This window comes from Rhinopithecus roxellana, chromosome 11 (assembly GCF_007565055.1).
Source record: "Rhinopithecus roxellana isolate Shanxi Qingling chromosome 11, ASM756505v1, whole genome shotgun sequence".
NCBI classification, from domain to species: domain Eukaryota; kingdom Metazoa; phylum Chordata; class Mammalia; order Primates; family Cercopithecidae; genus Rhinopithecus; species Rhinopithecus roxellana.
The window spans coordinates 103343098-103358135 of record NC_044559.1 but is presented as its reverse complement, the minus strand read 5'-3'; the positions used below and the strand labels follow the sequence as shown (position 1 = coordinate 103358135).

The 15038-nt window shown below is 35.5% G+C and overlaps 1 protein-coding gene across 1 annotated transcript; it reads left to right on the top strand.

Moving 5' to 3' along the window:
- Positions 1-217: 217 nt before the first annotated feature.
- LOC104663627 (malate dehydrogenase, mitochondrial) lies at positions 218-1451 on the top strand. The gene has a single exon (XM_010364902.2). The coding sequence runs from the start codon at positions 255-257 to the stop codon at positions 1269-1271; it is 1017 nt and encodes a 338-aa protein (XP_010363204.2). The 5' UTR covers positions 218-254; the 3' UTR covers positions 1272-1451.
- The last annotated feature ends 13587 nt before the right edge of the window (positions 1452-15038 follow it).

Genomic DNA, 15038 nt, shown 5'->3' with positions numbered 1-15038 from the left:
CTTTAAAATAAAAGGATTGAATTTTAGATCTCTTAGTTCCAAAATTCCATATTCTTAAACCTCAGTCTTAGAAAGTCATCTCTCCAGCCCACGACCATTATGTGAAAGTGTAGTGCATGTTTTCTAGCAAATAGAATAATTTTGAGATTAACTCCTACATAAACTTGTCTAATTGACAAAGACTGAAAAAGGAAAATTGAAAATAATATTTTCAGCTCCTGTGTCTGCCCGTCGGCACCCCTCCCGCTCCAGCCATGCTTTCCGCCCTCGCCCGGCCCGCCAGCGCTGCTCTCCGCCGCAGCTTCAGCACCTCGGCCCAGAACAATGCTAAAGTAGCCGTGCTAGGGGCCTCTGGAGGCATCGGGCAACCGCTTTCACTTCTCCTGAAGAACAGCCCCTTGGTGAGCCGCCTGACCCTCTATGATATCGCGCACACACCCGGGGTGGCCGCAGATCTGAGCCACATCGAGACCAAAGCCGTCGTGAAAGGTTACCTCGGACCTGAACAGCTGCCTGACTGCCTAAAAGGTTGTGATGTGGTAGTTATTCCGGCCGGTGTCCCCAGAAAACCAGGCATGACCCGGGATGACCTGTTTAACACCAATGCCACAATTGTGGCCACCCTGGCCGCTGCCTGTGCCCAGCACTGCCCAGAAGCCATGATCTGCATCATTGCCAATCCGGTTAACTCCACCATCCCCATCGCAGCAGAAGTTTTCAAGAAGCACGGAGTGTACAACCCCAGCAAGATCTTCGGCGTGACGACCCTGGACATCGTCAGAGCCAACACCTTTGTTGCAGAGCTGAAGGGTTTGGATCCAGCTCGAGTCAACGTCCCTGTCATTGGTGGCCATGCCGGGAAGACCATCATCCCCCTGATCTCTCAGTGCACCCCCAAGGTGGACTTTCCCCAGGACCAGCTGACGGCGCTCACTGGGCGGATCCAGGAGGCTGGCACGGAGGTGGTCAAGGCTAAAGCCGGAGCAGGCTCCGCCACCCTCTCCATGGCGTATGCCGGCGCCCGCTTCGTCTTCTCCCTTGTGGATGCAATGAATGGAAAGGAAGGTGTTGTGGAATGTTCCTTCGTTAAGTCACAGGAAACGGAATGTACCTACTTCTCCACACCACTGCTGCTTGGGAAAAAGGGCATCGAGAAGAACCTGGGCATTGGCCAAGTCTCTTCTTTTGAGGAGAAGATGATCTTGGATGCCATTCCCGAGCTGAAGGCCTCCATCAAGAAGGGGGAAGATTTCGTGAAGACCCTGAAGTGAGCCGCCATGACGGGCGGCCAGTTTCCTTAATTTATAAAGGCATCATGTCACTGCAAAGCTGTTGCAGATAACCTTTGTATTTTAATTTGCTTTGGTGATGATTACTGTATTAACATCATCATGCCTTCCAAATTGTGGGTGGCTCGATGGACACATCAATAAAAGCCGTCCTTGATTTTATTTTTCAAGGAAAAAAAAAAAAAAAAAAGAAAATAATATTTTCAGTTTTTATGTCAAAATGTTATTTTCTTATTGTTTAATAAATGCTTGAAATAGTCCTTAAGTAACATAGTAGCTATCTCTCTCACACACACACACACACACACACACACACACACACACACACACACAGAACTGTAATTACACTAGACAAAAAAACAATTTTGAAATGCTTTCTAAATTAAAAGAAAAAACAAAAGACACTGAAATACACTAACTGCCAGTAGCGAATTGTGTATGCATGTGTTTACATGTGCCCTATGATGTTTTAGATATTCCAGTTTTCTTATCTGCTACAAATTTATTCCACTGGCATTTCTTTCTACTTGTGAGTCCAGGTAAGACATACCTCTCTATGTAAGCACCAAAAAACTTAGATTTAACTATGTTAGAAAATCATAAGTCAGTATCGATGTTCTAAATAACAGTAATTCAACAGAAGGAGCTGCAATTAAAGAAACCACTTCATAATTTTATTTTGTCATTGGGAGACATTATCTGAAATGAAGATTGGCCGGGCGCGGTGGCTCAAGCCTGTAATCCCAGCACTTTGGGAGGCCGAGACGGGCGGATCATGAGGTCAGGAGATCGAGACCAATCCTGGCTAACACGGTGAAACCCCGTCTCTACTAAAAAATACAAAAAAACTAGCCGGGCGAGGTGGTGGCGCCTGTAGTCCCAGCTACTCGGGAGGCTGAGGCAGGAGAATGGCGGGAACCCGGGAGGCGGAGCTTGCAGTGAGCTGAGATCCGGCCACTGCACTCCAGCCTGGGTGACAGAGCAAGACTCCGTCTCAAAAAAAAAAAAAAGAAGAAGAAGATTGGAGCCTATTAATTCGTTTGGGCTAATTCTAGACACTGACAATAGAATATTTTTATTGTTCCAAAGAAAATACCCATATACAAGATAAGAGAGGATAACAATAGTTGGTAATATAAAATAACATCCACAGGGTTTTGGGGTGTTACTACCCAACTTAGGGGTAGTGATAAGGATGTCAATCATGTTATATAAGTTTATACCCAGAGTTTTAAAGTATAGGATATCTACAAGGTAAAATAAAGAATAAGTGACCAATGGAAAAAACTCTATACTTATAAAATAATAATATCCATCAATACATGTAAATGAACAAAATAATGCTAGGAATATACAAAACTCTATAAAAAGAGGTTAATGATTGTCAGAGACATCGAAAATAAAAATATTGGGCACTAGTATGTTTTACTGAGAAATAAGTACTACCATCTTGTCTCACATATTACATGGAATACTCTTCATATAATAAGGCTACGATAAATAAAATTACAATTCTGAAATCACTAGGCTAATTTGTTATAATAGTAAAATAAACTATGTCCACTTTTATGGAGATGTCTTCTCAGAATCACCCCTGAAAAAGTTACATGTGTATGACTTCTTAGAACTCTGTAGAATTACAAAGCTCCTTTTGAACTACTTAATTTTGAACATCAAAGTACTGCTTGAGAGAGATATACCTTCAAACAATGTGAATTTGGAATTATTAAAAGGTCATCAAACACACCGGTTTTTTAAAAAGAAAAAGAAATTAAACACAGATTTACTCATTATTTCAGAGGTATTTCACAATTGCAGGCATAGTGTTTTGTAGATCAACTGCTTATTTTAAAAAGCAGTGAAATAAGTGATTATCTTATCTGGGGTATAAATAGAAGCCTATAAAAGAAATGACAAAAACTGTACATAGTAATACAAATACACTTCTATGCCTTGAGGCCAAATTTTCAGACACTCCAACGTACATGAACTTTGAAAGCATTGTGATTTTGTTTTGATGTTTGTCCCCTCCAGATCTCATGCTGACATGTGATTCCCAATGTTGGAGGTGGGGCCTGGTGGGAGGTAACTGAATAATGGGGCAGATCTCTCATGAATGGTTTTGCACTATGACTTTGGTGATGAGTGAGTTGTCACTCCATTCACTGTAGATCTGGTTGTTTAGAAGTCTGAGACCTCCCTCCTCACCCCCACCTTCTTGTTCCCACTCTTACCGTGTGACATGCCTATTCCCGCTTCTTGTAAGCTTCAGAAGTTAAGCAGATGTTGATGCCATGCTTGTCCAGCTGCAGAACCGTAAGCCAACCTCTTTTCTCCGTAAATTATCCAGCCTCAGGTATTCCTTTATAGTAATGCAATAACGGAATGGTACACATTAGTTTTGTAAATTGGTTGAACAAACCTATTCATGAAATACAGTACTGCAATACAACAGTGTCATAAATTAATATATTACTTTATATTACGTATGCTTTAATATTATTACCTAATCTTATCAATTGAATGTTATAAATAGAAATTTAATCCCATCAATATCCCAAATGTTTTAATATTCAATTTGTTAACCAAATAAACATTTTATTGACTCCTCTCTAGAAAATTTAAAACTGCTTTATACATAGACACAGATACTATGCCTATGGGATTATAGTAAGGGCTTCAAGTCTGGTAAAAATTACTTGAAATAATATAGAAGTGGTGAAGAAAAATGAGGAGAGGACATCAGTAATTCAAGCAAAAATAGATAATGAATGTTCTCTCATTCAGAAGAGATACCAAATTTATTTTTCAGAAATGAATAAAGCAATGATAGGGCATCTCCTTTCTGTATCTGCTAGAAATTCTTTTATAATTTCAACTTTTATTATAGATTAAAGGGTACGTGTGCAGCGTATTGCATGATGCTTAGGTTTGGGGTCCCGGTGATCCTATCACCCAGGCAGTAAGTATAATACCCAAAGGCAGTTCTTTAGCCCGTGCCCTACTCCCATCCTCCTCTGTCTAGTAGTCCCCAGTATCTGTTGTACTCATCTTTACATTCATGTGTATTCACTGTTTAGCTCCCATTTATAAGTAAGAACATGCAATATGTGGTTTTCTGTTCTTAAGTTAGTTTGCTTAGGATAAGCCTCACTTAGGAGGCTTAGGAGCCTCCAGTTCCATCTATGTTGCTGCAAAGGACATAATTTTGTTTTTTTTAATGGCTGCATAGTTTTCCATGGTGTATATGAAGCACATTTTTAAAATCAAACCCAGTGTTAATGGGCACCTAGGTTGATTTCATGCCTTTGTTATTGTGAATAGTGCTGCAATGAACATACGAGTGTCTGTGTCTTTTTTGATAGAATGAATTACCTTCCTTTGGGTATATACCCAGTAGTGGAGTTGCTGGGTCGGATGATAGTTCCATTTTAAGTTCTTTGAGAAATCTCCAAATTTTCCACAGTGGTTGAACTAGTTTGCATTCCCACCAACAGTGTATAAGTGTTTCCTTTTGTCCTCAGCCTCACCAGCATCTGTTATTTTTTGACTTTTTCTAATAGCCATTCTGATTAGTGTGAGATAGTATCTCCTTGTGATTTTGATGTGCATTTCTCTGATGATTAGTGATACCGATAATTTTTTCATATGTTTGTTGGCTGCTTGTATGTTTTGAGAAATGTCTATTCATATCCTTTGCCCAACTTTTAATTGGATTTTTTGTTTGTCGATTTCTTTAAGGTCCTTGTAGATTCTGGATATCAGACCTGTTGGTTGCAGTTTGTGAATATTTATTCCCATTCCTTAGGCTCTCTGTTTACTGTGTTGGTTTTTTGTTTTGTTTTATTTTGTTTTTAATCTCTTTAGTTTCATTAGGTCCTACTTGCCAATTTTTGGTTTTGTTGCAATTTCTTTTGGGGACTTAGCCATAAATACTTTGCCAAAGCCTAGGTGGAAAAGGGTATTTTCTATGTTTATGGTTTATAGAAGTATTAAATATCAAACAAAAGGCCATATCTATTAGTGAAGATGAGACATCTTGTAGTAGTTTTTCCTTGATACTTTCAAACTTCATAAAAACAAGCATATCGGCTCAGAATTCATCAAAAGTGATATCGTTAGCCAAATAGAATTTCTAGCAGATGAAAGAAATCAGAGAAGAAACAAATAAATGGAAAAATATTCCATGCTCATGGACTGGAATAATCAATAACGTTAAAATGCCCATAATGCCCAAAGCAATGAACAGATTCAGTGCTATCCCTATCAAAATACTGATGTCATTTTTCACAGAATTAGAAATGTCTATTCCAAAATTTATTTATAAAAACCCTTATCTAAGTGCTTCATGTGTGTATATGGTGTATATAGTTTAGTGTAAAGTATATATTATATACTGCAGTAGATAGTATGTAGACAAGTGTGTGTATGCTTTGTATATGATTATATAGGTATATATATTATAAATTTATATATATGTAGAGACAACAACCATATGTCTTTGATAGCCATGTCAGAATATTTAACATTTTAACATGTATATATTTAATTTAGTCTTTAAAGACACATTGGTTTAATCCCAAGAGAAAAATCTGTAGAAAAAATAAGTTTAGCTATATGAAATTGTCATTTAAATGAACAGAACTTTAGACTAGCCTGGGTTTTAGAATTAAATCTAGCATTTAAAAACTGTAATAAAATAAAAAAAATCTTAATCTCTCTGTGTATACTTGTCTGGAATTAAAACTTGAGATAAGTAATCCATTGAAGGGTGTTATGAGGATTGGAGTAAGATATGAGGAGGGCTATAACTTAATAGCTTCAATAACTTTAATAACTGGAGGGATATAACTGACAGAAGTTCCAGAGAATAAAACTAGTACCAAATTTGGAAGCCAAGGCAAATATTAGTATCTTACAGAAAGACTTTTTTTTTTTTTTTTTTTTTTTTTTTAAACAATCAAAGCTCTCTAAAGAATGAACTGCAATCTCTTGAAGCAATACTATTCTATCACTGGGTATATTCAAACACAAAGTTTTCCTGTAATGCACTTGTAGAAAATTATAGTATACATCACATATATGGCTTTGTCTGTGTACCCTTGCATAGGATGCATATATGACCCAGTTGAGTAGCTCTGGTGTGGATCACACTAGTTAGGGAGTTATCCTGCTCTTTCCTTTTAAACTAAAAAGCCTGTGTTTCTGGGGCAGAATATCAGGTCTAATTTACCAACTAGCAACAGGTCAACAGAGCTGGAAGAGATATCAAGCCCCACATTTGCAGCTCATTCCTTACAGAAATACAGTCATGAAAAGTGGCTCAAAGAATTGTCTCCAACCCTGACCAACTACATTGGCCACATCTCCTAACTAGAAAATGAACTAGTAAGTGTGGAATGAAGAATGGAAAATGGTGCAAACATAGAAAGAAATGCACTTTATAGGCAGAGGTCAAAACATGGTCGAAAGGTAGATTTTCCTTCTACCTTTCCAACACATGCTAATAGGATTCCTATGCACAATTTCCAGTCTACTAGTTCTGAATCTATGTCCTTTATCTCCCACTTAAGAATCGTATCATTGGTTGGTAGTGGGAGTATTACAATGATTATAATTCAATATTGCATTAATGTTGCATTAATAGTAATTCAATACTACTTTAACATTGCATTAATAGTAACAAAATTTTTATAACATATGCCTGTTAAGTCATGGGAAAATATATTATGAAAGAATAAGTCATACAAGATCAGAAAAGATGGGTACAATTTCTTAGTCTATTATTTTCTAGTTTCTTTATTCTGGCAAGCCTTGAACACCTGAGTTTTTTCTTTCTTTCCCACAAAAAATCATGAAAATCAAAATATCTACCTCACAAAAAAATGTCATTTTTTCCAGTTTCCTCATTGTGTTACCCTAAACTTGTCAATTTACTCAGCTTATAAAATAAGGTGATTAAACTAATCAGTGTTGCCCAAGCTTCCCTGATAATTAGATACATCTAGGAAGCTTGTTAAACATACAGCTTTACAGGCCCTTCCCTGCAGGTTCTGATCTAATGAGTCTCGTTAGTATTTGCATAACTAACAAGAATCTAAGATAACTTCATCACTACTAAAATTTGGGAAACACTTACCTAGGTTGTTTTTAAAATAAAAACTTCTGGGCACCACCCCAAATCTGATTACTTAAACTCCAGAGAAGACATCTTGTAATGGTAACTTTAATGAGTAACCCAGATACGTTTTCATGACTAGGCCTGTTTTGGAAATTACATTGAGAAATGACAGGACTGTTAAAATCTTAACCAGCTATAAAATTCTGGGAATACAATAACAGATTAGATTTTGGACCAGTTTTTATAAGAAGCATCCTATCCCAGACATAAAACCCTATTTCATCTCTGAGTAGCTCAGATTACTCTCAATATGTGGAAAAGACAATACCCAATAAAGGGAGACAGACTTTTTGCATGTCCTGTCATTTTCTGATTAGGGAGAGGCTAATGATAATACCTTGACATGGTTTCTTTTTGTTTTTCTGACAGGTATATTTATCTTTTATGTACTACTTTTATTGCTTCTTCCTGAAAATACTAATCAGTTAATCAACCCGGAGGAGAATCCATACTTTCACCTATTAACTACCCAAAGCAGACTATACTGAAAAGTGATTTATTTCTGGTTAGTAGTTCCTTAAGCAGAATGGACATCATTTTTACGTGGATTGTCCATTGGGCTTCATTGGCTTACATGAAACTCTACTAAGTCTCATGAGATCATGAGTTAAAAATGTTGTAAAATGCAATTGCCACTTGTTTTCACTTAAAATGCATATAGGTATATCAATATATTTGGCATATAGACTTAAAAGGTATGGAATATAGTTTCCCCAAACACATTCATAAGGTATTGTAGTTTTATCTCCCTTCTTCGTCTATCTAACTCCTTCAACACTTAACTCAAGATGCATCCAGTTTAATTTGGATGTTCTACTTATATACACATATAACACCCTATGCTTCATTTTATCACATACGGCATGAAAATAGAATCATTAAGTTAGTCATATCCAATACTTTCTAAGAGTGAAGACTATGCAATTTTTAAATATAACTTATGCAAATATAATGTGGTACCTGCAAAATACAATAGTAGATGCTTAATAGGTATTTGATGAACAAATATATGATTGCTCACAATGATGACTAGTTTACTAATACATTGAATTATATAGTCTTATACTTACTAAATTATGCCTATAAACTAGAAAATGTTCAATCGAGTATTTGAAATGTCCAGGAACCAACGTTGCATTTTAGACACACATGTAAAATCGTTCAACAAATGTTTTAATCACTCATTATCTACCAGATATAACTTGCATTTTTGATATTACAAAAATGAGTGACAGTCTTAGAGATCTTACAGGCTAGTAAGAGCAAAGAAAACATGAAAATATACTGTAGGTAATATAACAGAGGTCTGTATAGCATGGAGTTATGTAAAGGGAAGTTGTGCTATTAACATACTTTGAGAGGTGGTTGCATTAGGACCAGTCAGGAAAAACTTCACAGAGAACATATTGCTTGAACTTGATCTACAAAGAGAAGATATAAGGGAAATCGAGGGCTAAGGATAAGACATTCCATAAAAAGGTAGCAAATGATGAAGAAAAGCATGCTTTATTATAACTGGTTTGTTGGATTCAAGGGGTCACAAGTAGAAAATGAAGATGAAAAGGCCAGCAAAATCATCAAGAAGATCGTGTTTCTCAAGCCAGACATTTGAACATTTTTTCAGTAGACAATAGGAAGTAATCAAAGAGATATAAGCATGGAACAAATATGACCAGATTTATATTTGAGAAAGACTACTTTGATAGAAGACTGGAAAATGAACAAAAAGGTTACAAACCCAAGAGGGAAATATTAATTTGGCAGCTACTTCAATAGTCCTCATAGCACATTATAAGGAAATTGTAAAAGGCCATAATAGATCTTTTAGAAGAGAAAGTTTAATTCTTTAGGAATGTAGAATTAACAGAACATAAATACAAATGGAGATATGAGAATAAAAGAAGTAATATACAATCATATCCACCAAGTTTATTTTGATGACTGAGTAACCTAAAAAAAAAATGAATTCACTCACTTGTCCAGTAACAAATGAATCCACAAGAATGCAGATTTTAATCAATAGGAATTTTATTACTTAGCCAAGTAAGGAAACATTCCCCAAAGCAGTGTCTCCCTGAGAGATTTTATGGAGCTATGGAGAGAGCAGAGTGAGCATCATCACATGTATGGGACGGGTCCCAGTTGCTAAGAGGCAGTGAGTCTTTATGCCAGCACCAAGGTCGCATGTTCTGGTAATAATGCTATAGTTCCTCTCGGGATGGAGACTTTAGCATGATAATGAGGACAGTTCACTCAGGTTCATCTGTCAGTTGCTGGGGTCTGTCAGGAGCTGGTTCCAACCAACTAGGTGACCACATGCCACACAGAGTTTTGGAAAAAGTAGTCTACAAGGCAGGAGGCTGTAAAATAGGCTGATTGCTCAAGTTGATTAATTCCTATAGTCCCTGGAGACTCTCCTTGTCTGCTTGAAATTACATAAATAGTGGGGTCATTCCTGAAATCGAAAATGAAAGAAGAAGAGCTAATTTATCCTAGTGTGGGAGTAGAAGTGAAGTAAATGAAGAGTTTTAGGTTTGGTTTTACAAATCTATACATACCTGTTAGACTCCTAGGACAAATGTCCTATAAACTGTGGAACAAAAATGTCTTTATCTTGGAAGAGTTATCCAAGATAAAGATATGTGTTTTAGACAACCATATAGTTAGCAGTTTGTATCAAAACAGTGCATTCTAACTGATGAGACCATATTGTTTGTCCTAAACAATTCTGATATACATTTTAACAGCTCACTCTTTCACAGTCAAAAATGACCCAGTTTGATTGATAAACCAGAAAAAGTTTTTGCCAAGAACCTAATCATGCTGGCACCCTGATTTCAGACTCCCCAGATCCTGGACTGTGAAAAGTAAATGTTTCTTGTTTCAGTCACCTAGTCCATAGTATTTTCTGTAGCAGCCCTGGCTCAGACACTTTTAAAGAACTATTTAAAATGCCATTTCTGCCCATGAAAGTATGTTTTGTCCAGACAGATGATGTGTTTCTTTCATCATGAAACATACAATTATTGAATAAAAATAGTAAACATGATTCTAATATCTAACTAATCTAATGCTCACTGTTTACACGTATTAGTATTTTCTGTATATGTTTAATAACATTTGCAAATATTTGTAAAGTTATGTGCTTTAAATATGATATCCAATGCAAATCTCACAACACTGCTGTTTTATAGATAAGGAAAATAGATTTGGAAAGATTACATGAGTTACTCTGAAACTCATGTTAGTGAGTGGTATGACAAAATTAGATCACAGGTCTAACCCAAAGCCCATGATTCTGATAACTGTGCCCTATTACCTTTTAATCATAAGCTTTTTTTAAACAGAAGTGAATTTGGAACATTAAGATTCTTAAGCACACATTTGTTTGAACATACAAAAGTAGTTTAAAGAAATAAATACTATCAAAGATACCTTTTAATAGTTTGTCAAATAACATACCTCAATAAATAATTTTCTGTCTTTGGCAGTTTGATATTTGATCTAGAAAAAAGACAAAATATTCGATTGTCTTATTTTTCTTTTGCCATCAATCAAAGTAGCATTATTTTAACTTCATGGATTATCCTCAAGCAGAAAATTAGTTTAATCAGTTAACACTTTCAAATTTTCTTTAAAAATAAAAGTTTTCAATGCACTACTGTTTGAGGAAAAGGTTGACAATTGAAGATGACTGGAGGCAAATAAGTAATCTAAGAATATTATTAAAAGAGTCTTTATGACTTCTGCAACATGCATATGTGAAATAATATAAGAACATCAATGATTTTTGTCCTTGAATTTTTCCCTCCAAGTTATCATGTTTTTACTTTCCTGAAACATATTATTGTGAGCTCTTTACTCATTCTGTAATTTGTTTGTATCTTTTTAAAAATGTTTACAAAGCTGTGGTAAATTAAATAATTGCTCAATTGTTCTCTAAAAGATTAAGGAGAATAATTATTGTACTGTTTAAATATTATAAAAGCACCAAGTAGAAGGTAAATTGGGGCTACCTGCTAACATGAAAATAAGAGCAGCATTTAAAGGTTTATTTCTAGCCTTTAGAAGGATTTTGTATTATTTTTAGTTCCACTTCACTTAAAATAACTATCCATCTGTTATTTTCTTTCCAGTTCTTCACACAATTGAGACTGACCCCATATTTACACTATCATCTTTCCAATAGATACGCTGAAATGGAACTCTGGCTCAAAGAGTAAATCATTTGGGTATAGGAAGGCATTATATATCATTTATCATCACCACAAAAATCTTCCAATTTTCTTCCCACTAACATATTTTTCTCAAAGTTTTAATATTCAGCTCTTCTCTCAGTAAGGCTTAGCCTAAAGATGACAGGTGGTACAACTTCTGTGGATCTCATTATCTGTAGCTTTTCTAACAAAAGTCAAAACACAATGAGAAAGGCAAAAGGAGTCAACCAAACAAGTGTAATACTCTGAAACTAAGTATTCACTGACTGGCCACAGCCATTTTAATGTATTCTTTGGAGGGAACTTCTGTTAAGAGTGAATACATACACTGTATGGAAGGAATAAAACTTGACTTACGGGGAACAACACAGGGCTTCCTGCAACTTCAAGACAGGCTATGCAGACAAGAAATATTACGTCTTACAAAAGATAGCTGCTCCCTTATCATGTAATAGTAGGTGTCAATGCAAATGGGGCCAACAGCAAAAGGCTGACATCTGGCATCTATGACAACTGTCCCACCCACATTCTCCAGCAGAAGCAAGTTCATAAAGAAAATTATATTCATGAGTATTTCAGACAGTCCTGTTTGTCTTCTGACATCCATGTGTTTTAAATTACAAACCAGGTTTCTTCCATTGTCTTTAAGAGGGATTTGTCTTTATCATTTGGATAGCATTGCTGTCAGGACAGTGAATTTCTCAGCTAATGCATTCATTCACACTATTTTAATAATTTCTTTCTGGTTTTTAATATATACATTTTAATATATACATTTGTATATATTTGAAATCTCTCTCCTTGAGAGTCTTTATTCATTTTCCTATATTAAAATCATTTGCACTAAAATAATGTTACACTATTTAGTGTATTTTTCAGCTTATTACTGGATTATTGGATAATCACCATGACTGATTAACTAAGATTTGGGATATATACAAGGTCAAATTCCAGGGCTTTGTCAAAAGGAATTCATATCTTAAAGATTAATGTTCTTCAGAAGAAGATCACTCCGGTATGCTTTGGAGTGATCTCTGAGACAGACCTGCAGCAATTCTGATGTGAGTAGGATTTCTGCTCCTGGCCATCTGGAGAGATGCAGGGGTGGGTGAGCAACTTCTCCAAGCTTCCACTGATTCACAGTGAAGAGAAGGCAGCTTTAGGCACACAGAAGTGGTGGGGTTTAGGCGCAGCCACAGTCTAGTACAGCAGTGTGGGGTCTTCTAGAGAGCTGTGTGAACCGCAAGCACTAATATAAACCATAAAGAAAGAGACTCTTCCATAGGGCCACCATAAGACATCAATGTCAGTCAGTGACCCTTCTGAAGCAATCACTATGACATGGTTAGGAAAGGAGAACCTGAAAAGAACACCAAATGACTTGTTCAGTAGGACACACACAATAAAACCTGTGAAACTCTCAAAAGCAATGAGGAGAACTTTTCAGGAAATTAATTTCCAGCAAGTACCTATATGGAAGCTTGATATTTTATAAAAAGTAAAAAGGAAGAAGTTGATCCTATTTTTCCTGTCAAAAAGTATAGTTTATTTTGTTCAGGTTTTTCCCCAAAGTAGATACCATTTACTACCACCTTTGGAAAACTGATTGGTTTAAAGAGTTCCTTACAAGTACAGGGTAAAAAGTAAACACAGGCCATTTATCAATACCATTTGAAGTTTGAAAACTCTGAAGAGTTATTAAAATATGGATTCCTAGATTTAACACCAGACCTATTGAATCACAACCACTACATATAGAAATCAAACATCTTTAACAAGTTTTTCACATTGTTCTTATATAGCCAGTCTGATAACTGCCTATGAACTAACAGTTGAAAACTCCAATAAAGCATTTACTGTTGAAATGGAAAACTATGCAAATTCATATACAATTTTTCATTTTAGTGTTTATTGTGCCCAAGTAAAATTTATGTCAAATAGAGATTAACTTTGATCACTCAACTTGCCCATTTAGAGTAAAAAGTTTAATGATGTATGTTAATGTTCAAGAAAAACAATATCATGTGTGAAAATATTATACATATATCTATCATAACATCAAAGATTACATTGATGTAAAAATTAGAATGGGGTGAATAATAAATTATTAGTAAAATCCAATATATATATAGGAATATTTTCTATACTTATCAACTATATTATTCTTTACTTTCAAAAGTTTTCATTTAAACATAATAGCTTATAAAAAAGTAAGGTAATATGAAAGGTTATGATGCGAAGTGTTCTTCAAACTTCTGTGCATATTTCAATAAAAATGTTATTATTCAAATATGGATTGAATACTTAACTAAAGATAATTGCTTGGCATAAATAGAATATTTTAGACGTCTTTATTTAAAGAAGAAAGCATGATTTCTGATTTCATCAGAGCGAAATAAACATTTACGCTGTCATAACAATTATACGATTTTCAAAAAGTGCATTCTTCAACAGACAATACTTATCATCTAAAACATGCATATTTGATAATTAACAACTGGTTTTGAAATGTATAATAAACAACAGAAGTTACCACTTTAAAACTCTGGCCTTTATTTTCTCTTATGAACATTTCTGACAATTTCAAATCTGACACAGAGATTTACTTAAGACAATGCTAAATAAACCAATGCTAAGTACAATTTTTTAAAAATCCATGCATGACTGGGTCATGTTGTTGTGGCTGCATTTGCCACTTTTCCAAAGAAGACAAAATGTGATTATCATCATCAAATTTCTCTTTGAGGAAGAAAAAAGTGAGACCATTGGCTAAAATAAAAATAATGTAGTTACTGGTACGCTTTTTGGCTTTATGAATTGCAATAGAGAAATTCATGGGAGGAAAATACGAGATTGCTTCAGTTTTTATAAACAAGCTTAGCTTTTTACCTCCATATTAATGGAAAATCAACCAGATTCTTATGTGAAGCATAGTCACTCCTTAGACACACTGTGTCTTGTCAAGGTTCTGGAATCTCAAAGAGTATCAAGCCTTTGAGAAGGGACCTGGTTTTTCTTATTTATCCAGGCACACACATGTCGTCAGGTCACAGCTAAGAAATACTGCTTCACATTAAAATTGGTGCCTTGAGGTCTAGAAGCTCCAAAGCTGCCTTGCCACACAAGGGAAACTGGAATCTTTTACAAGGTTAAGAACACTAGCACTTTTAGACCCACCTTTCTAAATACATAATGGAAGAAACTCTCTCTCAGCCAAGCATCTTTGGATGTTTTTCGGAAAAGTAATCAAGTTTTCACTATTCCGGACACCAGAAAACTTTCTTCGACCTATCCTGGGGATATCCACTCATGTAGAATAAATGTTTTTCTTTGTCAAACTCTATACATCTG

Bases quoted from the DNA above. Each gene is read 5' to 3' on its own strand.
- LOC104663627 (XM_010364902.2), top strand. From the start codon at position 255: ATGCTTTCCGCCCTCGCCCGGCCCGCCAGCGCTGCTCTCCGCCGCAGC.